Genomic DNA, 24017 nt, shown 5'->3' with positions numbered 1-24017 from the left:
ACACAACCTCAAACAGTCACACTCCAAACTCTACTATGGCCAAGACCAAAGAGCTGTCAAAGGACACCAGAAACAAAATTGCAGACCTGCACCAGGCTGGGAAGACTGAATCTGCAATAGGTAAGCAGCTTGGTTTGAAGAAATCAACTGTGGGAGCAATTATTAGAAAATGGAAGACATACAAGACCACTGATAATTTCCCTCGATCTGGGGCTCCACGCAAGATCTCACACCGTGGGGTCAAAAGGATCACAAGAACGGTGAGCAAAAATCCCAGAACCACACGGGGGGACCTAGTGAATGACCTGCAGAGAGCTGGGACCAAAGTAACAAAGCCTACCATCAGTAACACACTACGCCGCCAGGGACTCAAATCCTGCAGTGCCAGACGTGTCCCCCCTCCAACTTCATTGGAGTCCACCTGTGGTAAATTAAATTGATTGGACGTGATTTGGAAAGGCACACCTGTCTATATAAAGAGTTGTCAGTGCATGTCAGAGAAAAAAAAAAAACAGGCCATGGGGTCTAATCAATTGTCCGTAGAACTCTGAGACAGGATTGTGTCGAGGCACAAATCTGGGGAACGGTACCAAAAAAATGTCTGCAGCATTGAAGGTCCCCAAGAACACAGTAAATAGAAGTTTGGAACCACCAAGCCTCTTCCGAGAGCTGGCAGCTTGGCCAAACTGAGCAATTAGGGGAGAAGGGCCATGGTCAGGGAGGTGACCAAGAATCCAATGGTCACTATGACAGAGCTCCAGACTTCCTCTGTGGAGATGGGAGAACCTTCCAGAAGGACAACCATCTCTGCAGCACTCTACCAAAAAAAGGCCTTTTTTTTTTTTTTTTTTTTTTTTTTTTTAGAGTGGCCAGACAGAAGCCACTTCTCAGTAAAAAAGGCACATGACAGCCTGCTTGGAGTTTGCCAAAAGGCACCTAAAGGATTCTCAGACCATGAGAAACAAGATTATCTGCTGTGATGAATGCCAAGCGTCAAGACTGGAGGAAACCTGGCACCATCCCTACGGTGAAGCATGGTGGTGGCAGCCTAATGCTGTGGGATGTTTTTCAGTGGCAGGTACTGGGAGACTAGTCAAGGGAAAGATGAACGAAGCGCAGAGAGATTACTTGATGAAGTCCTGAGCAGGTTTCCCAGACTGGGGCGAAGGTTCACATCCCAACAGGACAAAGACCCCAAGCACACAGCCAAGACAATGCAGGAGTGGCTTCGTGACAAGTCTCTGAATGTCCTTGAGTGGCCCAGCCAGAGCCCAGATTTGAACCCATCGAACATCTCTGGAGAGACCTGAAAATAGGTTGGATGGGGAGCGTCGCTGCACAGCTGACAGAGCTTGAGAGGATCTGCAGAGAAGGGAGAAACTCCTCAAATACAGCTGTGCCAAGCTTGTAGCATCATACCCTAGAAGACTTGAGGCTGTAATAGGCGCTTCAACAAAGTACTGAGTACAGGGTCTGAATTCTTATGTAAATGTGATTTAAATTTTAAATTTTTTATACATTTGCAAAATTGTGTTCAAGATTTTTTTTGCTTTGTCATTCGGAGATATTGCATGCAGATTGATGATTAATTAAAAACAAAATCAATTTTAGAATAAGGCTGTAACGTAACAAAATGTGGAAAAAGTCAAGGGGTCTGAAAACATTACAAATGCAGTGTTTATTCATTGACTCATAGCTACACTGAACAAAACAAATTTACACAACATGCAACAATTTAAGATTTACTGAGTTTGATTTCCTTAATATAAACTGTCAATTAAAATAAATAAATTAGGCCCTACTCTATGGATTTCACATGACTAGGCAGGGGCGCAGCCATGGGTGGGCCTGAGACAGCATAGGCCCACCCACTTGAGAGCCAGAACCAGCCAATCAGAATGAGTTTCTCCCCCCAAAGGCCTTTATTAGAGATCGAAATAAGCTTCAGTTTCATCAGCTGTTCGAGTGGCTGGTCTCAGATGATCCCGCAGGTGAAGAACCAGATGTGGAAGTCATGGGCTGGTGTGGTTACAGGTGGTATGCGGTTGTGAGGCCAGTTGGACGTACTGCCAAATTATCGGAGGTGGCTTAGAGAAATGAACATTAAATTATCTGGCAACAGTGGGTCTGTGGTCCAAAGGGTCTCTTTTCCAAGCTTAAAAAGGATAAACAATACATTGGCCATGCTGTCAATCCAGCATGACTTCTGCCACGTTCAAAACAACTGGAAACTCAGAACTGGGAAATCTCAGAGTTCAAGACAACTGGGAACTGTGATAAAAACTAGCTGTGACTAGAAGTCGGGAACTCTGGCCTCTTTCTAGAGCTCCAACCAGAAGATCACTGGCGCCATGATTCGAATTTGTTCCCAGTTGTCTTGAAAGCACCATAAATCCAGGTAATGCCAGACTTTGATGACGCAATTTGCACACAAGTCAGCCATACATATCAGCTATGATTTTTTTTAAAGGAGTAAACGAGGCTGAATGAACTGTTTCGCTGCCAGACAAGGCTCCGCTGATAACCAGGTGTATTAGTGGTAAGGATTCACTCAATGGTGCTGAAAAGAAAGCTCTGCTGTTGGGACAGCTTTATGTAGGCCCGAACAGTTTGTGGGCACCATTTGTCACCGGTATAGTGCAATTCATGTATTGTTTCATTTAGTGTAGTGGCTTTGCTGGCAAGCATCATTTTTTTTTTTTTGTCCCACCAAGATTTACATGCTAAACTCCCCACTGACACACACAATAGAGAAGTGAGCTCAGACAGATCCAACTTAGAGTCGCCCAGGTCATGAGCTCCATCAGCAGCAGATCTTAATTTAAAATGGAAAATTAATATGTTTAAGCAACATGTTAATGCATAGAATCGTATCAATTTGTTCACGAATTAAACCGAAATCCAACATATCTAAAACGTAAAACATCATTCATGTATTATATCTTCTTGGGTAGGACACTACAAGCTTGGCGCACCTGTATTTGGAGAGTTTCTCCCATTCCTCACTGCAGATCCTCTCAAGCTCTGTCAGGTTGGATGGGGAGCATTGCTGCATAGCTATTTTCAGTTTCAGAAATGTTAGATTGGGTTCAAGTCCGGGCTCTGGCTGGGCAACTCAAGGACATTCAGCGACTTGTCCCGAAGCCAAATCCGCCTTTGTCTTGGCTGTGTGCTTTAGGGTCGTTGTCTGGTTGGAAGGTGAGCCTTCGCCCCAGTCTGATGTCCTGAGCGCTCAGAAGGTTTTCATCAAGGATCTCAGTACTTTGCTCCGTTCATCTTTCCCTCGATCATGACAAGTCTCCCAGTCCCTGCCGCTGAAAAACATCCCTAAAGCATGATGCTGCCACCACCATGCTTCATCGTAGGGATGGTGCCAGGTTTCCTCCAGACGTGACGCTTGGCATGGTTTCATCAGACCAGAGAATCTTGTTTCTCATGAGTCTTTAGGTGCAAACTTCAAGTGGGCTGTCATGTGCCTTTTACTGAGGAGAGGCTTCCGTCTGCCCACTCTACCATAAAGGCCTGATTGGGGCAGTGCTGCAGAGATGGTTTTCTTTCTGGAACTCTGTCAGAGTGACCATTGAATTCTTGGTCACCTCCCTGACAAAGGCACTTCTCCCCCGATTGCTCAGTTTGGCTGGGCAGCCAGCTCTAGGAAGAGGCTTGGTGGTTATAAACTTCTTCCATTTAAGAATGATGGAGGCCACTGTGTTCTTGGGGCCTTCAATGCTGCAGAAATGTTTAGGTACCCTTCCCCAGATCTGTGCCTCGACAAAATCCTCTCTCGGAGCTCTACGGACAATTCCTTCGACCTCATGGCTTGGTGTTTGCTCTGACATAAACTGGACCTTATATAGACAGGTATGTGCCGTTCCAAATCATGTCCAATCAATTGAATTTACCACAGGTGGACTCCAATGAAGTTGTAGAAACATCTAGGATGATCAATGGAAACAGATGCAAATGACCTCAATTTCGAGTCTCATAGCAAAGGGTCTGAATACTTAAGTAAATAAGGTATCCGTTTTTTATATTTCATAAATGTGCACAAATTTAAAAAAAAAAACGTTTTCACTTTATCATTATGGGGTATTGAGGATTTTTTATTTAATCTATTTCAGATTAAGGCTGTAACGTAACAAAATGTGAAAAAATTCAAGGGGTCTGAATACTTACCGAAGACACTTGATTGTAAATATTCTGCCATATTATATTTTCACATGGAACCACTTAACTGAATAAACTGGACGCAATTTTACACTGGATACTGCTGCTTCCTGCTTCGTACTGCCCTTAAGGCTGCTCCAACTATAGTTTGTAACAGATTCTAGTTTTGGGAACAGAAAACTGAATTGATATTGGATGTTTCTCTCAGAAAATTAGCAGAATGTCGGCCCAGTTTCATCTTGCTCCGTCTTCCTGACCACTGCACTTCCTCTCTGGTGGTGCTTCAGATTTTTACCCCATGTGACATCTGGGTTCCTTTTTCATTTGTAGTATTATTTAAGGTCTGGCCATTATGTACATTCAGGATTTTTACAAAAGTACTTTCCCAGTCCTGTCTAGGATTCCATAAATTGGGAACACTTTTGAGATGAGGTACTACCTGAACTTGCCCAATATGAGCACTTAATTCTGCAATGTTTTTTGCACATTTGTTCCTGAACTCTACCTTGTTCTAGAGCATTCCAGTTGAGGTTCTCACCTTAGCCCCGACGGTGCCTCTGTTGCAGTAGAGCTTGGCGTTGGTTTTGATGTTGTTGGGATCTATCGCCAGGGCCTCCGAGTAGAGCCGGTAGGCTGCCTCAAAGTTGCTGTTCTTGAACACTTTGTTTCCCTCCTCCTTCTTGGCTTTCAAAGCTTTGGCATTCTGATTTTAGATTGATATTAACCACATCGAATCAGTACATCAGATGCAGTAGAACTCAATTCACAGGCTACAGTACTGATGTGTAACCTTTATTTAACTAGGCAAGTCAGTTCAGAACAAATTCTTATTTGACGACCAACCCCGGCCAAACCTGGACCAATTGTGCGCCGCCCTATGGGACTCCCAATCACGGCCGGATGTGATACAGCCTGGATTCAAACCAGGGACTGCAGTGACGCCTCTTGCACTGAAATACCGTGCCTTAGACCACTGCACCACCCGCTATTGATCAAGTAGTGTTGTCACAATACCAACATTTGACTCTTTATAGCCAGTAAGAGGTAGGCCTAGCTACAGACCTCTCCCTGTACACTATCCAATGACATAAAACTACCCTACACGAGTAAATCATTTAAACATTTTAAAATAAGTACAGGCGCAAGTTAAGTGACTCACTCTGCAAGCTAGCCGAGACTTCTCGTGGTCTGGGGCCATTCGCAGTGCTTGCACGAAGAACTGCACAGCTTTGTCGATGCAGTCCTCGTAGTACAGACACAGGCCTCGCACGTACAGAGCGTCTCCGTTAGTCGAGTCCATCCTCAATATATCGCTGGGAGAGAAAAGACAAGATTCATAAAGACAAAGAATCTGACTTTGATATTCCCCTATAACTGGAGCAAACATTAAAAACAAGGGCAAAAGAAGCCTCGTCAAAATGGCGATGTTCCTGGGGTTTTGAAAATTAAATTTAACACGTTAGTCAGCAAAAGTTGTATAAAAAAAAGGGCTGAAGTCAAATTCGACAGTTGAAAAGTTTATAACCCGTGAAAAATTAAACATCCTATTACAGCTGAAGAAAACAAAATACACTACATGACCAAAAGTATTCAGACCACTTCACTTTTTCCACATTTTGTTACTTTACAGCCATATTCTAAAATTGCTTAAATAGTTGTTTCCCTTCTTCAATCTACATACAATACCCCTATAATACCAAAACAGGTTATCAATTTTAGCAAATTCATAAACTAAAAACTGAATTATCACATTTACATAAGTATTCAGACCCTTCACTCAGTACTTTGTTGAAGCACCTTTGGCAGCGATTACAGCCTAGAGTCTGACACTACAAAGGGTATGACACTACAAGCTTGGTTCTTAACTGACTTGCCTCATGAAATAAAGGTTAAATAAAAAAAATAAAAAAGCTTGGCACACCTGTATTTGGGGAGCTTCTCCCATTCTTCTCTGCCACCCGGTAAAACTGAGCAATTAGGGGAGAAGGTCCTTGGTCAGGGAGCTGACCAAGAACATGATGGTCATTCTGTCAGAGGTCTAGAGTTCCTCTGTGGAGATGGGAGAACCTTCCAGAAAGACAGCCATCTCTGCAGCACTCCAGCAATTAGACCTTTATGGTAGAGTTGCCAGACGGAAGCCAGCTCTCAGTAAAATACACATGACAGCCCGCTATGAGTTTGCCAAAAAGCACCTAAAGACTGTCAGACCCTGGTGAAACCAAGAAACCAACTATTTGGCCTGAATGACAAGCATCACGTCTGGAGGAAACCTGGAACCATCCCTACGGTGGCGCATGATCGTGGCAGCATCATGTTGTGGGGATGTTTTTCAGCGGCAGGGACTGGGAGACTAGTCAGGACCAAGGCAAAGATGAACAGAGCAAAGTACAGAAAGATCCTTGATGAAAACCTGCTCCAGAGTGCTCAGAACCTCAGACTGGGCGAAGGTTCACCTTCCAACAGTACAACAACCCTAAGCACAAAAGCACAAGGTAGTTAATCCATTTTAGAATAAGACTAGTGTAACGAAATGTGGAAAAAGTCAAGTGGTCTGAACACCCTCCGAATGCACTGTACGGGACCGCTGAAGCGTAATTTAAATGAATTCATTAGGTCCTAATCTATGGATTTCACATAACTGGGAATACAGATATGCATCTGTTGGTGACAGATACTTCAAAAAATAATTTTAACGAGACATGCAATCGGCAGTTCCGTTCTGTGAGCTTGTATGGAGATTACATGTCTGTGTGCTCAACTTTATACACCTGTCAGCAACGGGTGTGGTTGAAATAGACATATCCTCTAATTTGAAGAGGTGTCCACATATTTTTGTATATATACACACAGTGACTTGCAAAAGTATTCACCCCCCATGGCATTTTTCTTATTTTGTTACGTTACAACCTGGAATAAAAATGGATGTTTTTGGAGGTCTGGATCATTTGATTTACACAACATGCCTACCACTTTGAAGATGCAAAAACGTTTTTATTGTGAAACAAACAAACTTGAGCATGCATAACTATTCACCCCCCAAAATACTACTTTGTAGAGACACTTTTTGCAGCAATAACAGCTGCAAGTCTCCTGCGATGTCTCTATAAGCTTGGCACATCTAGGCCTCTGCGATTTTTGCGCATTCTTCAAGGCAGAACTGCTCCAGCTCCGTCAAGTTGGATGGGTTCCGCTGGTATACAGATTCTCAATTGGATTGAGGTCTGGGCTTTGACTAGACCATTCCAAGACATTTAAATGTTTCCCCTTAAACCCCTCGAGTGTTGCTTTAGCAGTATGCTTAGGGTCATTGTCCTGCTGGAAGGTGAATTCCGTCCCAGTCTCAAATCTCTGGAAGACTAACAGGTTTCTCAAGAATTTCCCTGTATTTAGCGCCATCCACCATTCCTTCAATTGTGACCAGTTTCCCAGTCCCTGCCGATGAAAAACATCCCCACAACATGCTGCCACCACCATGCTTCACTGTGGGAATGGTGTTCTCAGGGTGATGAGAGGTGTTAGGTTTGCGCCAGACATAGCTTTTTGACCATCAAGGAAAATGCTCAATTTTAGTCTCATCTGACCAGAGTACTTTCTTCCATATGGAGCTTTGCAGCTGCTTCAGGGTTCTCTTTGGTCTCTGTTGCTTTTCTGATGAATGCCCTCCTTGCCTCATCCATGAGTTTTGGTGAGCGGCCCTCTCTTGGCAGGTTTGTTGTGGTGCCATTTTCTTTCCATGTTAATAATGGATTTAATGGTGCTCTGTGGGATGTTCAACATTTCTGATATATTTTTTTATAACCCAACCCTGATCTGTACTTCACCACAACTTTGTGCTTGACCTATTTGGAGAGCTCCTTGGTCGTCATGGTGCCGCTTGCTTAGGGTGCTGCAGATTCTGGGACCTTTCAGAACAGGTGTATATATACACACTGAGATCATGTGAGACAGATTGCACACAAGTGGACTTTATTTAACTAACAATGACTTCTGAAGGTAATTGGTTGCACCAGATCTTATTTAGGGGCTTCATAGCAAAGGGGGTGAATACATATGTACACACCACTTTCCGTTTTTTATTTTTTCGAATTTTTTGAAACAAGTTCTTTTTTTCATTTCACTTCATCAATTTGGACTATTTTGTGTATGTCCATTAGATGAAATCAAAATTCAGGTTGTAATGCAACAAAATAGGAATAGGGGGATGAATACTTTTGCAAGGCACTGTATGTAGTATATATATATATATAGCACCACATATATAAAACCTGCCTTTCAAATATGAAACAAATGTCCTGGTAAAGAGCTTGGTTGGATAATCCTCCTAACTTCCACTCCTTTCTGCCCCACTTTAGTGCCTGATTGGTTAGTACCTGGCCACAGACTGGGCTTCTAGGTAGCGACCCAGTAGGGCCAAACACTCAGCCTTGAGGATTTTGAAGCGATGACAGGTGGACGCCAATCCCAGGGCCTTGTCCATAGAATACACCACCTGCAGCAGAGAAGACAACAGCTACCATCTCACAACTGGGTTGACTGCCAATTGTCTGTGTGTCAATAGGTGTGTGTGTGTAGGGTTGAATGGGGTAACATGCCTTTCTGAAATCCCTCTTTTCGAAGTCAAGTTCTGCCATTCGTTCGTACTCCAGTACTGCTGTGGCATTTTTGTGCTGCAAAGGCACAAAGAAAAAACAAAGCACATCAAAATCACACTGTGATAGAAATTTCTACACAGAGTATGATAAGAATAGGAGGCTGAATAATTGAGAAAAACATGCACATCATCTCGCACAGTTTCCATTGACATGCAAGTCAGAGTTGTGCAATGCGTAACCAAAAATATAACTGAAAGATGGCGAATACAACAATCAAAAGATAACGCACTTGCAGAAATTACACTTTAAAGGTCCAATGCAGCAGTTCTTATCTCAAAATCAAATCATTTTTGGGTAACAATTAAGTATAGGGGTCACGTTACGAGTTCAGGAATCTGAAATTGAACGTCAACAGTGTAGTTTTAGCTTCAATAGAGTGGCGTGCAACTAGTTTTCCTTGACAGAAAATACATTGGTGCAACACGTGGCAGAAAAAAGCTCAACCAACATTTATGGATAAAGACCGTCATGAAAATAAAATAACCTGAAAAAATATTTAAAAAATCACGCTATATAGAATATAAAGTACCAGTGAAAAGTTTGGACACACCTACTCATTCAAGGGTTTTTCTTCCTTTTTACTATGTTCTACATTGTAGAATAATAATGACAAAAAAATCACAACTATGAAATAACACATATGGAATCATGTAGTAACCAAAAAAAAAAAGAAGTGTTAAACGAATCAAAATATATAGATTCTTCAAAGTAGCCACCCTTTGCCTTGATGACAGCTTTGCACACTATTGGCATTCTCTCAACAAGCTTCACCTGGAATGCTTTTCCAACAGTCTTGAAGGAGTTCCCACATATGCTGAGCACTTGTTGGCCGCTTTTCCTGTCCAACTCATCCCAAACCATCTCAATTGGGTTGAGGTCGGGCGATTGTGGAAGCCAGGTCATCTGATGCAGCGCTCCATCACTCTCCTTCTTGGTCAAATGGCCCTTACAAAGCCTGGAGGTGTGTTGGGTCATTGTGCTGTTGAAAAACAAATGATAGTGGGACTTAGAGCAAACCAGATGGGATGGCGTATTGCTGTTGTAGCCATGCTGGTTAAGTGTGCCTTGAATTCTAAATAAATCACAGACTGGGTCAACAGCAAAGCACCCACACACAATCTCCTCCATGCTTCACGGTGGGAACTACACGTGTGTGTAGTGTTCACCTACTCTGCATCTCAAAAAGGTACAGTAGTAAATTTGTACTCATCACACCAAAGGACAGATTTCCACCTGTCTAATGTCCATTGCTCATGTTTCTTGACGTTGAGATGTGTCTGTTACTTGAACTCTGAAGGATTTATTTCGGCTGCAATTTCTGAGGGTGGTAACTCAAATGAACGTATCCTCTGCAGGTCACTCTGGGTCTTCCTTTCCTGTGGCGATCCTCAAGAGAGCCTGTTTCATCATAGCGCTTGATGGTTTTTGCGACTGCACTTGAAGAAACCTTCAAAGTTCTTTACATTTTCTGGATTAACTGACCTTTATGTCTTAAAGTAATGATGGACAGTCATTTCTCTTTGCTTATTTGAGCTGTCTTGCCATAATATGGACTTGGTCTTTTACCAAACAGGGCCAGCTTCTGTATACCACCCCACCTTGTCACAACACAACTGATTAGCTCAAAAGCATTGAGGATAGAGGTCGACCGATTAATCGGAATGGCCGATTAATTAGGGCAGATTTCAAGAAATAACAAATCGGTAATCTACATTTTTGGACACCGATCATGGCCGATTACATTGAACTCCACGGGGAGACTGCGTGGCAGGCTGACTACCTGCTATGCGAGTGGAGCAAGGAGCCAAGATAAGGTGCTAGCTAGCATTAAACATATCTTATAAAAAACAAATCAACCTTAACAATCACTAGTTAACTACACATGGTTGATGATATTACAAGTTTATCTAGCTTGTCCTATGTTGCATATAATCGATGCGGTGCCTGTTAATTTATCATTGAATCAGACTACTTCACCAAACGGGTGATTTAACAAGCGCATTTCTGAAAACAGCACAATCGTTGCACGAATGTACCTATCCATAAACATCAACGCCTTTCTTAAAATCAATACACAGAAGTATACATTTTTAAACCTGCATATTTACGTCAAAGAAATTCCAGTTAGCAGGTAATATTAAACTAGAGAAATTGTGTCACTTCTCTTGCGTTCATAGCAAGCAGAGTCAGGGTAAATGCAACAGTTTGGGCCGCCTGGTTTTATTTTCGAAATGATAGTTTCCGGGTTTTGACCATATGAATGACCTAAGGCTCGTATTTCTGTGTGTTATTATATTATAATTAAGTCTATGATTTGATAGAGCAGTCTGAGCGGTGGTAGGCAGCAGCAGGTTTGTAAGCATTCATTCAGACAGCACTTTACTGCATTTGGCAGCAGCTCTTCACAATGCGTAAAAGCAGTGCACGGTTTACTTCAAGCCTATCAACTCCCGAGATTAGGCTGGCAATACTAAAGTACCTATTAGAACATCCAATAGTCAAAGGTATATGAAATATAAATGGTATAGAGAGAAATAGTCCTATAATAACTACAACCTAAAACTTCCTACCTGGGAATATTGAAGACTCATGTTAAAAGGAACCACCAGCTGTCATATGTTCTCATGTTCTGAGCAAGGAACTTAAACATTAGCTTTTTTACATGGCACATATTGCACTTCTACTTCTCCAACACTTTGTTTTTGCATTATTTAAACCAAATTGAACATGTTTCATTATTTATTTGAGGCTAAATTGATTTTATTGATGTATTATATTAAGTTAAAATAAAGGTGTTCATTCAGTATTGTTGTAATTGTCATTGTCAAATTAAATTACAAATAAATATATATATATACACACAGTGGGGCAAAAAAGTATTTAGTCAGCCACCAATTGTGCAAGTTCTCCCACTTAAAAAGATGAGGTCTGTAATTTTCATCATAGGTACACTTCAGCTATGACAGACAAAATGAGAAAAAAAAAATCCAGAAAATCACATTGTAGGATTTTTTATTTATTTATTTGCAAATTATGGTGGAAAATAAGTATTTGGTCAATAACAAAAGTTTCTCAATACTTTGTTATATACCCTTTGTTGGCAATGACAGAGGTCAAATGTTTTCTGTAAGTCTTCACAAGGTTTTCACACACTGTTGCTGGTATTTTGGCCCATTCCTCCATGCAGATCTCCTCTACAGCAGTGATATTTTGGGGCTGTTGCTGGGCAACACGGACCTTATACTCCCTCCAAAGATTTTCTATGGGGTTGAGATCTGGAGACTGGCTAGGCCACTCCAGGACCTTGAAATGCTTCTTACAAAGCCACTCCTTCGTTGCCCAGGTCTGTGAGAGCCAGAAATCTTGCTTGTTTGTAGGTGACCAAATAATTATTTTCCACCATAATTTGCAAATAAATTCATAAAAAATCCAACAATGTGATTTTCTGGATTTTTTTCCCTCATTTTGTCTGTCATAGTTGAAGTGTACCTATGATGAAAATTACAGGTCTCTCATCTTTTTAAGTGGGAGAACTTGCAAATGTTGGCTGACTAAATACTTTTTTGCCCCACTGTATAAATCGTCCGATTAATCAGTATCGGCTTTTTTTGGTCCTCCAATAATAGGTATCGTTGTTGAAAATACACAAATCAGTCGACCTCTAATTAAGGAAAGAAATTCCACAAATTAACTTTTAACAAGGCACACGTGTTAATTGAAATGCATTCCAAGTGACTACCTCATGAAGCTGGTTGAGAGAATGCCAAGAGTGTGCAAAGCTGTCCTCAAGGCAAAGGGTGGCTACTTTGAAGAATCTGAAATGTAAAATATATTTTAGATCTGTTTAACACTTTTTTGGTTACTACATGATTCCTCGTGTTATTTCATAGTTTTTTACTTCTTTACTATTATTCTACAATGTAGAATAATAGTAAAAAAATAAAAACCCTTGCATGAGTAAGTGTGTCCAAAGCTTTGACTGGTACGGTGTTTTTTTTTTATTCTGGGGGGACAAACAGAAGAGGAGATGGCGGGGCATTTGTGTGGCAATTTGACTTTTAAACTCATGGATACACTCGCAATGGCTGCCTGGAATTGTGATGCAATAACTTCCATGGTAATGTATAATGTTCATTCAAATGATGTTAACTGATGTGGTTCATGCAATGGAATGTCATATTTTGTAATGACAGTTAAGTTGAATCAACAAATTACAGCACATATGGGTACTAGTGATGCTTCTCGGTCTCTATAAATTGCAGAGTGTGTATTTTTTTTGGTCGTCATTTATCTTATTTACCACACTCTCACAGCATACAGAGCCTAGTTTATGAAGTGGAATGACCCATCACCTGTTAGACAGCGCGAGAGCTGTCCTGGCACTGGAGTGAAATGTGTGCTTTTAAAAGCCCAGTCATCGAGCAACAAATTACAGTTCTAAAATGCAATAACACGTTAAACTTTGATGGCCAAGATAAAAAAGGCTACTATTATTTCTCAATCTCAACTTGTAACATCCCATTTGCAATTTGAGTGCATAGGCTATAAATCAACGGTAGGCAGCACGTTACCCACCACTTTACAATTGTCTGAAATGTACGTTTTGCTTTACTTTAAATAATGAGGAATGTATTAGCTTGCATCAAAGTAGTCTAGCCATAATCCAACCATAGAAATGTCAAGGCAATATTTTTATAGACTTCGTGCCATTAACCAGCATTTCTCTCCTGTTCTATTCGTTTTCATATCAACATTATTTCGTTGTCCAAAAGCCAAACGCACAATCCTAGTCATATTAGCAATCCATCCTAGTTCTAGCTATTAGATTCCCCCTCTTTCTAATCTAACAGATTTTCATCTCTGTCACATATGGAACCGCTCACATTAGGTAGTATTAATATTAGGTATTTAGAAGTGTTTCCCCCTCGAATTGCATTTTAGCAAATGTTTGAAAATTGTTTTTATTAGCTGCTTCATTACATCAGTTGCATGTTCAATAATAGGCTATATAGCCTTTTGACTGTGATGGGTACAGGCTTCTATGACTTATATCTTTAATTATGTTATCATATTACAACTGAGGGTATGAAAATGTACTGAGTGAGAAAGGGGAATGCAGAAAGTTACCATTCTGTCAGAACAAGTTAAAGTTAGATATGAGGTATTCTATGGAGAGAAGGGCCACAGTCTGGTTCAACAGGACAGCCATGAGGACTTTGGGCGAGGTCAGGTCAGATGAAGTGAGAAAGAACAGACATCACTAAAGTCCTGTCTAGCAACATAGATTTATTGGCTGTCCAGATGTGTAAGGAGACTCAGCATAGCAGGAAGGTATAAATGTGTTTGTGTACATATGTATTTGTCTTATATAGCTGTGTGACCCAGTGAGTGAGTAAACTTGGATTGAGCTTCACTAGCCATCTAAGTTTTACTCTGTCAGTTGGCGTTGTTGGCAGGATTCACCACGATTTTCAAATCAAATGTTATTTGTCACATACACATGGTTAGCAGATGTTAATGAGAGTGTAGCGAAATGCTTGTGCTTCTAGTTCCGACAATGCAGTAATAACCAACGAGTAATCTAACCTAACAATTCCACAACTACTACCTAATTCACACAAGTGTAAAGGGATAAAGAATATGTACATAAAGATATATGAATGAGTGATGGTACAGAACAGCATAGGCAAGATGCAATAGATGGTATTGAGTACAGTATAAGGATATGAGATGAGTAATGTAGGGTATGTAAACAAAGTGGCATAAAGTGAGCCGGAGTTGAGTCAGTATGTTGGCAGCAGCCACTCAATGTTAGTGGTGGCTGTTGAACAGACTGATGGCCTTGAGATAGAGACTGAAAAACAGCTTCTCGGTCCCTGCTTTGATGCACCTGTACTGATATCGCCTTCTGGATGATAGCGGGGTGAACAGGCAGTGGCTCGGGTGGTTGATGTCCTTGATGATCTTTATGGCCTTCCTGTGACATCGGGTGGTGTAGGTGTCCTGGAAGGCAGGTAGTTTGCCCCCGGTGATGCGTTGTGCAGACCTCACGACTGTCTGGAGAGCCTTACGGTTGTGGGCGGAGCAGTTGCCGTACCAGGCGGTGATACAGCCCGACAGGATGCTCTCGATTGTGCATCTGTAGAAGTTTGTGAGTACTTTTGGTGACAAGCCGAATTTCTTCAGCCTCCTGAGGTTCTTCACAACGCTGTCTGTGTGGGTGGACCAATTTGGTTTGTCCGTGATGTGTACGCCGAGGAACTTAAAACTTGGTGCTCCCTCTGCTGTTTCCTGAAGTCCACAATCATCTCCTTTGTTTTGTTGACGTTGAGTGTGAGGTTATTTTCCTGTCACCACAAGTCGGTTAGGACATCTACTTTTTGCATGACAAAAGACATCAGGAAAGAAAATTGTAGAAAATCAAACGCTCAGGAAGGAGACGCGTTTTGTCTCCTAGAGATGAACGTACTTAGGTGCGAAAAGTGCAAATCAATCCCAGATGAGCAGCAAAGGACCGTGTGAAGATGCTGGAGGAAACGGGTACAAAATGATTTATATCCACAGTAAAACAAGTCCTATATCGACATAACTTGTAAGGCCGATCAGCAAGGAAGAAGACACTGCTCCAAAACCGTCATAAAAAAGCCAGACTACGGTTTGCAACTGTACATGGGGACAAAGATCGTACTTTTTGGAGAAATGACCTCTGATCTGATGAAACAAAAATAGAACTGTTTGGCCATAATGACCATCGTTATGTTTGGAGGAAAAGGGGGATGCTTGCAAGCCGAAGAACACCATCCCAACCGTGAATCAAGGAGGTGGCAGCATCATGTTGTGGGGGTGCTTTGCTGCAGGAGGGACTGGTGCACCTCACAAAATAGATGCTATCATCAGGAAGGTCAATTATGTTGATATATTGAAGCATTATCTCAGCACATCAGGTTAAAGCTTGGTTGCAAATGGGTGTTCCAAATGGAAAATGACCGCAAGCATACTTCCAAAGTTGTGGCAAAATGGCTTAAGGACAACAAAGTCAAGGTATTAGAGTGGCCATCACAAAGCCCCGACCTCAATCCTATAGAACATTTGTGGGCAGAACTGAAAAAGCGTGTGCGAGCAAGGAGGCCTACAAAACTGACTCAGTTACACCAGCTCTGTCAGGAGGAATGGGACAAAATTCACCCAACTTATTGTGGGAAGCTTCCCAAAACGTTTGACCCAAGTTAAACAATTTAAAGGCAATGCTACCAAATACTAATTGCGTGTACGTAAACTTCTGACCCACTGGGAATGTGATGAAAGACTTAAAAGCTGAAATAAATCATTCTCTACTATTATTCTGACATTTCACATTCTTAAAATAAAGTTGGGATCCTAACTAACTGAATATTTACTAGGATTAAATGTCAGGAATTGTGAAAAACTGAGTTTAAATGTATTTGGCTAAGGTGTATGTAAACTTCTGACTTCAACTGTATGTCAAAACAATTATATTACAGTGACTGCATTTATTTGTCTGGCCAATTATCATAATCCAAAATCCATGACCCTCAAAATCCACAGCCCTACTATGAACTAATTGACCAGCTGGTGATGTCACCAGGTAGGCCAAAACTCCATTCCACCAAAACAGGCTGAATTTTCAGGCATTTTTTTTCAAACAGCTCTTACAGGAAAAGGCATTATCATAATTTCACAGTATTATTCCAACCTCGGTGTGGAAATATATATAAAAACAGAAAAATCACATTGACAGCACTTGGCCTTTAACACAATTATTTTTTAAGTAGGTCAAGTGAAGGTAAATGTTCAATGGGAAAACAAGAGGGAAGATCTTGGTATGCATGTATAAGTATTTGTCTAATAATCCTAGATCATTTAAAGTAATCAAGGTCACTTGGACCCACCTCCTGCTGCGCCTGGCTGTTGCTGGGCTCCAGTTCCAGGACCTTCTGAAAGCAGCGGCTGGCTGCCATGGCGTTGCCCAGAGACAAGTGACACTTGCCCTCTCGCAGATGGCCCTGTGGTGCAGTGGGTGGAAAGATACTTCCTGGTTAAAGCTGCTGGAGGACGACAAAGGTTTGGTGTGCTCCACATAGGGTTCTCACGATACCAGCATCGTGATTAGAGCCCAACTGATATCGGATTTCTGGATCCAATACCAGCTTAAGAGGTTGAAAAATGTGCCAATTAACAACATCTGCCCAAAAATTGTTTTTAATATTTTGCTGGAATGAAAAGTATAGTTGTGCAAAAAAAAAAATCTGCTCCAAACGACAACTTTAAATTAATTCTAAAAATGTTGCAACAAATCTTAAATTAACATTTCATAGTTTGCATGATGAATAAGTACAAATTCTTACTAGACATAGATAAGGTGTGAACAATTATATAATTCTTTTGTAGGCCTATGCAAAACTGATTTAACTTAAGTTGCAACTTCTTGAGGACAAAGCCAAATACAAAGCACACATAAAAAAGCCAGGGGAGGGAACATCATGAACGAACACTCACACTTGACTTGCCCACCCACCTACTATAGCACTGCCTTTGCGGAGATACTTTGAGGAAAAATGTACTTACTATGACAGATATATGGTCCCACCTAGCTATCTTAAAGATGAATGAACTAACTGTAAGTTGCTCTGAATCATCTGCTAAATGTAATTAGAATACTATAAAAAATGTGAATACTTTAATAGGATCTCTATGGGAGGGACAATATGCGGTGTACAGTAGGTAGATGCCCTGGCTGAATTAATAAACGTAGTGTCAATGTAAATATGAAATTGCACTTGTTGTACTGCCGCTTTAAGAACAGGCAGTGAGATGACAACGTTATATCCGAATCACCAGATAGTCATCGCTCTTCTCGAAAGACTAAGCTATCATCAAAATTTTAAAGCATTTGTACTGATCTTTAACCAAAGCCTAAGTCTCAAATCATTGCAGCACTTTAGTTCACAAGCAATGTTATTCAATACAAAATGTATTGGCTAGATATTTCAAATCTGTATGGTAAGCGATACAACGTTTATGCTTGCCGCACTCATTTGAGTCACTACTTGTTCTAGCTAGTAACATTCCAATCACAATATCAGCACATGGCTTGAATGACAGGCACAGACAATAACTGCAACCAGTGTTATTGTATAACTTTCGCCACCAGTCCTGTCATTAGCAGCACAGACTGCCAGGCATGCTAGTTAAAAATACTTTGCTAGCTAGCTAACGTTAGCAAAGTGAGAACTTTGCATCGGTGAAGTGTACATAGCCAGTTTGATTTACTTTGATTAATTACTTTCTCAAATGCGGTTGCAAATGCGGTCAATAACTTTGCGATCTGCTGGCTACAGAATGATGTTCAGTGAGAGTCTTGTATGAGACTAGAGAGCCATCTCAGGGCAAACCTGGAAAAATGATAGTAATATCTCAGATTATGCTCAGATTAGTGGATTTGTTAATTCATGTATAAACAATATCGTCGTTTTAAAGAAGGAAGACTGATACAAATATATTTGCGAAAAGACCATGTCGGCCAATAATAAAATCGGCAAACGGATTTATTAGTAGGGCTCTAATTGTGATACTCAGCAGTATCATGTCAAGGAAACAAAACATGACGCAGTCTCCATTTCTTGAGGAAAACAGTTCTAAATGGAAAAAGTCAAAATTATGTTAATTTTCCAATATACAGCTAATAATAAATATATATAGGACTCAAGAGTTCGAAAATGTGGTATTGTAATACTGATATCGCGACAACCCTATGCTCGACTCCCAATTCTACAATGACGCCACGGAAGCAAGCAGGCTGAACTCTGACCTTCATGAAACAGTCATCCAGCCGCACGGCCCGTTGGGAGTCCACCAGGGCCTCTCGGAAGCGGCACAGCATCATGAGAGTGGCCGCCCGGTTTCCATAGTAACTGGCGTTTTTAGGACATGCATCTGACAAAACAAAAAGGAACCATATTCTCAAGAGTCACGCCTGTAATCAATCACCTTGAAACAACAGTCTATAATTCCAGAGAAACATATCAGCATGTCTGGAAACTGAAATAAAATAGTATTCGCTGAATTTTCAAACTAGTCGTCAATGAGAATTGGCTCTAACGATCCAGTTAAATAAGAAATATATCATTTGAGAATCCTTCAAAAAATGTCCCTACACAGTTGCCCTCTACGCTATGGCCTAGCATGTTGTTACTAAACTAGGCTTCAAAGCTAGGGTTGCATTCTCACCAATGGCCTTTGTGTAGTAGTTAAATGCCTCAGAATAATCCTTCTTGACGTAGAAAGCATTTCCTTGATCTTTGAAGCCCTCAGCCTCCCTGAGAGAAAACAAAGAAAGAAACAAATGGAGCATTCAGGCTATCCACCAAAAAATGTTACCTACAATTCAGCAGAAACTGATATACAATTACGCTTAAGCCAGTTAAGCAGGGGAAAATCTATTGACAAATCCTCTTTACTTGCTTAGTTGGTATTTTGATTGCGATGTCAGCAAAAATATTCAGAGGCAATCTATTTGTGCATAGCAGCCAGGGGATCTCGTCTTAGTAACAAACACACGTTGACCTATGCAAATGAATTGGCTCAGTGTACCAAATGGGAAAGCACACGTGGCATGTTTACCTGATTGGAACAAACAGAAACAACTGGCCCAGTGTGAGGACATAGAAGGCACTGGAGCAAAACCAATGAAGGGGATTAAATAAATATATCATTAAGACATAGGCCTACTACTAGGGGATGTGTAGTCTACTCGATTGGCTATAGCGGCAATTTAGCAACTGTCCCCTCCGCACATCCTGTCCAAATTATCCAAAAGCACCTAAAAATGGATTGTTAATCACTTACAGCTGATTTGAACATGATGCGAAAGAAATGCTAATAACAGTCACATGACTTGAAATGGGATTTGTGACACAAATGCAACCGTGCCAGCCACTGCATGGGAAACTAAACCAAAGCATGGATTGCTGCTATACCTTGTTCATACACTGTTTACAGGGTAAGGAAACCAATGAGAGAGTTCTATTAACCTGAGCCATGGTGCACCCATCTATGGCCCGTGACATGAAAGGGCAAAAGCGGTGAAGGAGGAACGTCCTTCTCAAATCTGTCCTTCTCAAATCTAACAGTAATATACGCCACTCGGTCAAGTTGTCAACAAGGCAGCATGTGGCATCATCCAGAAACGTACATATCTTTACATAGAAAATAGATTTGAACTAGTTTCCATTGGGAAGGCAGATAAAAAGCATTTTCACAAAAATAACTTTTGTATGTCAAATCACAATCCTAATGTCTGTGTGTGTCATTAGTTATCACTCTGTCAGTGAATACAATTGAATCATGTTTTGGCATGATTACATGTAATTTCAAGTAACTGACTGCAGGCATAATAAATCATATACTTTGCATAGAAAACCAAATAAAAGCTTGGAGATAGAAAGGTGTGTTACATATGCTAGAATGGATGTTTCAAAACAACAGCTGCATATGCATATTAGCTAATACATATGGCATAGCCTAGACATATCGTAAAAACTTGCGATACTATCTTCTCCAAAAATAGTAGTACAATGCGCTGTGCAATAAGCACCTGCCTGTAACAAAGAGACGACTAAGAAAGAATTAACACAAATGTATTAAATAAAGTAACTTATATACAAGTAACAATGGTGTTTAATCAGTAGTGTAAGTGAGTGGATGCGTGCATTGATGGTGATGAGGGGTGTTGAGAGGTGCCAAAATAAATTAACAAAGCCCCAAAATGCCCCAACAAAAACAACATGTCCGTGCGGAGTCTCCTCGAAGTATGGGGGAAAGTATTTATTGCCAGGACACACCTGAGCCAAGGTGTGTCCCATCTCGCAGACGACCCTCCCAGCTCCACCCACCAACATTCTATTAGGGAAAACAAGAGCAGAGAAATAATTTGTCAGAGAGTGGGAGAACCCGCCCAGGGACCACACCAACCAAAAAGACATCAAAAAAATAAAACATATTGCCCTGGTTAAAGCTACCCCACTGCCACAGCCAACCTCATCCTCCCCAGACCTCAGCAATCTTTAAGAGGAATTAAAAAACGAGGACAGCAGGGAACAGATGACAGGAGCGACAAGATAACATAAAATACAGTTTCACGGTTACGTGGACAAAAAGCATACGTCACAACACTCAGGGACTACACGCATGAGAAATCACATGTCCACGTAACCAGAACCAGATGCGTTCAGGAACAGTGCGCACGAGTGAGCATCATCAACAATATTATCAGACCCCCTGATGTGCCACACATTGAGATGGAATGCCTGTAAGAACATTATTCTCTGGTCAGGAGACAGACATCAAGAAGGTGAGAGGGTTATGGTTGGTGTAGACCACATTTGGTACTACACCCGACATACACCTTGAAGTCTTGCAGCACCCAAGTGAGTGCTAGAGCTTCTTTTACCACCACGGAGTAGTTCAACTGATAACGGTTAAACTTCTTGGAAAAGAAACCAACGGGCCTCAACACCGGACATCTGCTTACAGCAGGACTGCACTTGCAGTGACTCGCATCTACCTGCAAGGTCAATGACAAATCCACGCCAGGAGCAGCCAGCAACGGACTGGAGGTAAGCAAACTCTTCACATCAAAAGTCGGCTTACAGGAAACCAGACATAAAACGCATTAGCTTTCAGCAAATCTGTCAGGGGAGCGACTACGGTAGAGAAGTTCCTACAGAAACTACGATAACCAATCATTCCCAAGAAACGCATTAGTTCCTTATTAGTAGTTGACGGTCGAAAATCATCAACAGCTATCACTTTAGCCTGAACAGGACGCACTTCACCCTGCTCAACCACCTTACCAAGGTACGTAAATATCACCTGAGCAAACTCACTCTGCCAAGTTGATAGTGAGGCAACCACACAGCCAGGCGGTCGAACAAGGCTTGAATACGGGAGAAAACCCAATCTATAAGGTGCTGAAAAGTGGCAGGTGCATTACGCAGGCCGAAACTAATAACCGAATATGAGTACAGACCGGAGGGCGTAATAAAAGGCAGAGAATTCAGATGCCCTACACCTGCCAATTGACCTTTAACATGTCAAACTTGTTCAAACTTTGCTTCTCAACCTGATTAACGCAGTCCTCCATCTAAGGAAGAGGAAATTAATCTGGCTTAGTGACTTTACTGTAGTCTGTACAAAATCGGTTTGTCCCATCCGGTTTACTGACCAAGATACAGGGAGAAACCCAGCAGGAAAAAGGCTCTGCAATATCATTCTCCAGCATCCAGAAAACTACATTTCTCTGGAGAAACTATAGAACCACTGACGGATGGGGTCCGCATCCCTAACATTATGTTGTATTAAGTTTGTACATTTAGGCATATCAGAAGAAAACATTTTTTGGGGGAAAACTCAGAATAAGACCGACCAACTCGTCTTGCCTATCAGCAGGTAGATGAGCAAGAAGGCTATCCAAAACACCCAGTGACTCTACATTTTTCAATCTACCCTGCAGTACACAATCGTCGGGACATCCTCACCATGCACGTACAATTATTTAACTAGGCAAGTCAGTTAAGAACAAATTCTTATTTTACCCCGGCCAAACCCGGACACCCTGGGCCATTTGTGCGCCGTCCTATGGGACTCCCAATCACGACTGGATGTGATGCAGCCTGGATTCGAACCAAGGACTGCAGTGACACCTCTTGCACTGCGATGCAGTACCTTAGACTGCTGCGCCACTCGGGAGCCTTTCACCAGTTCAGAATCCAACATCAGTTTACGCAATGGAAATGAGTGTTCGACCCGATTCCCCTAATTGAAACACGATTCCCTGAATCAGTCTCAGCAAAGAAAGGTAACAGACTAACAAACAACTCTGAGCCACCTGTGTCCCTCAAGATCTACACTGGCACGTTACTTCCTAACAGACACACAAAACCCTATGTAATGAAAGGTAAATAATCTGGGTAAATTGGGACTTTAACATGCACCTGGGCATAAGACGAAGTGACCAGAGTTAACGGATGTAAGACTGGCGCTTCCATCGCCGTAGGCTTAGGTTTAACGTTAGCGCCAGTACTGAATTTACCCTTAGAGAGAACAGGACATTTGTTTTTTCAATGACCTGAACCCTGACAGTAATGTCACTTGACCGGAGTCAGCTTTACCATGGGAGCCAGGCTCAACTCTAGATGAATGAAGCTCTGCCCGTGAACCAGAGTGTCTCGTTGGTCGAGGCTCAAATCTCTCCAAACGCCCCCACTCAAATCCAAATACAGGGCTCTGCAAAGCCACTTATTTGAGTCAAAACATACTTGTCCGCCAAAACCTCAGCTTCAGAGACAGTCTTCACTTTGTTTGTTAATTGATCTGGGTTTGTGTCCTTAAATTGTTCTAGCATAATCAGATCACACAACCCCTAGAAAGTCTTAACCGCAGAGGAACACCTGCGATTAAACTGTGAAGATAAACAAACAGACCCTTAGGTGAATCAGGGTCACATTACATAAGCAAACTCTCGAACTTTCCTTCCCTAACCAATTCTAACCGCTCGTAGCAGCTTGATTTTAGCGAGCTCCAAATACTCTAAATTCCAATTCCTTGTCATGCTTAACACAATCAGCGCGCTACAAATCCCATTTAAATTCCAATTCCTTAACACGACTATGCTCAAGCTGTAACAGAAGCAGTTATTTCTGCTGTTCAGAAGAAAGACTACTAGGGCTAACAGACGGAGAGGCCATTACAGCGAAACCGGGAGATGGCTGGAGAGTCCCCGGCAGAGGCTGCCCCAGTGGTAACTACAAGTATACCACTCTCAATCAGATCGACCGTGGTAACTACAAGTATACCACTCTCAATCAGATTGACCGTCAATATCAACCTAACAGAATTTTTTTTTAAATGTATCACTCATTTCAACCTGGTAGTGTTCAGCGATCTTCAACAACTGTACTTTAGTACATAATTCGAAAAGTTCCTCTGATGGAACGTGAATGAACATTTGACACCATAATCACAACTACTAAAAAAATACATACAAATCTCACTCTTCCCCTCTGCTGAGCACACCAGACTGGACCTTAAACAAGATAAGTGCCAATCACACTGGGCACCACAGGAGAGAGATGAGCTATACAGCACCAGTCTGAATTTGGCACACCTCATTCAAGGGTT

General features: G+C 41.5%; 1 protein-coding gene across 4 annotated transcripts in view; it reads right to left on the bottom strand.

Annotated features, from left to right (window-relative positions):
- The window catches only part of LOC112233715 (dnaJ homolog subfamily C member 7), a 50258-nt gene that overhangs the window by 15319 nt on the left and 10922 nt on the right, over window positions 1-24017 (bottom strand). For 2 of the 4 annotated variants that reach the window (XM_024401523.2, XM_024401527.2), the window contains 7 exons: window positions 19068-19156; window positions 18649-18773; window positions 16730-16843; window positions 8760-8834; window positions 8538-8656; window positions 5327-5480; window positions 4706-4870 (listed from right to left, as the gene is read on the bottom strand). In XM_024401523.2, the coding sequence (XP_024257291.1) occupies window positions 4706-4870; window positions 5327-5480; window positions 8538-8656; window positions 8760-8834; window positions 16730-16843; window positions 18649-18773; window positions 19068-19156 (841 nt within the window). Of the gene's footprint in view, window positions 1-4705; window positions 4871-5326; window positions 5481-8537; window positions 8657-8759; window positions 8835-16729; window positions 16844-18648; window positions 18774-19067; window positions 19157-19870; window positions 20642-24017 lie in introns of those variants that run through there. The other 2 variants (XM_024401524.2, XM_024401526.2) reach the window with 2 other exon arrangements.

The sequence above is a fragment of the Oncorhynchus tshawytscha genome, linkage group LG25 (assembly GCF_018296145.1).
Source record: "Oncorhynchus tshawytscha isolate Ot180627B linkage group LG25, Otsh_v2.0, whole genome shotgun sequence".
NCBI classification, from domain to species: Eukaryota; Metazoa; Chordata; class Actinopteri; order Salmoniformes; family Salmonidae; genus Oncorhynchus; species Oncorhynchus tshawytscha.
The sequence above is the reverse complement of the archived record's forward strand: the minus strand, read 5'-3'. Positions and strand labels throughout refer to the sequence as shown.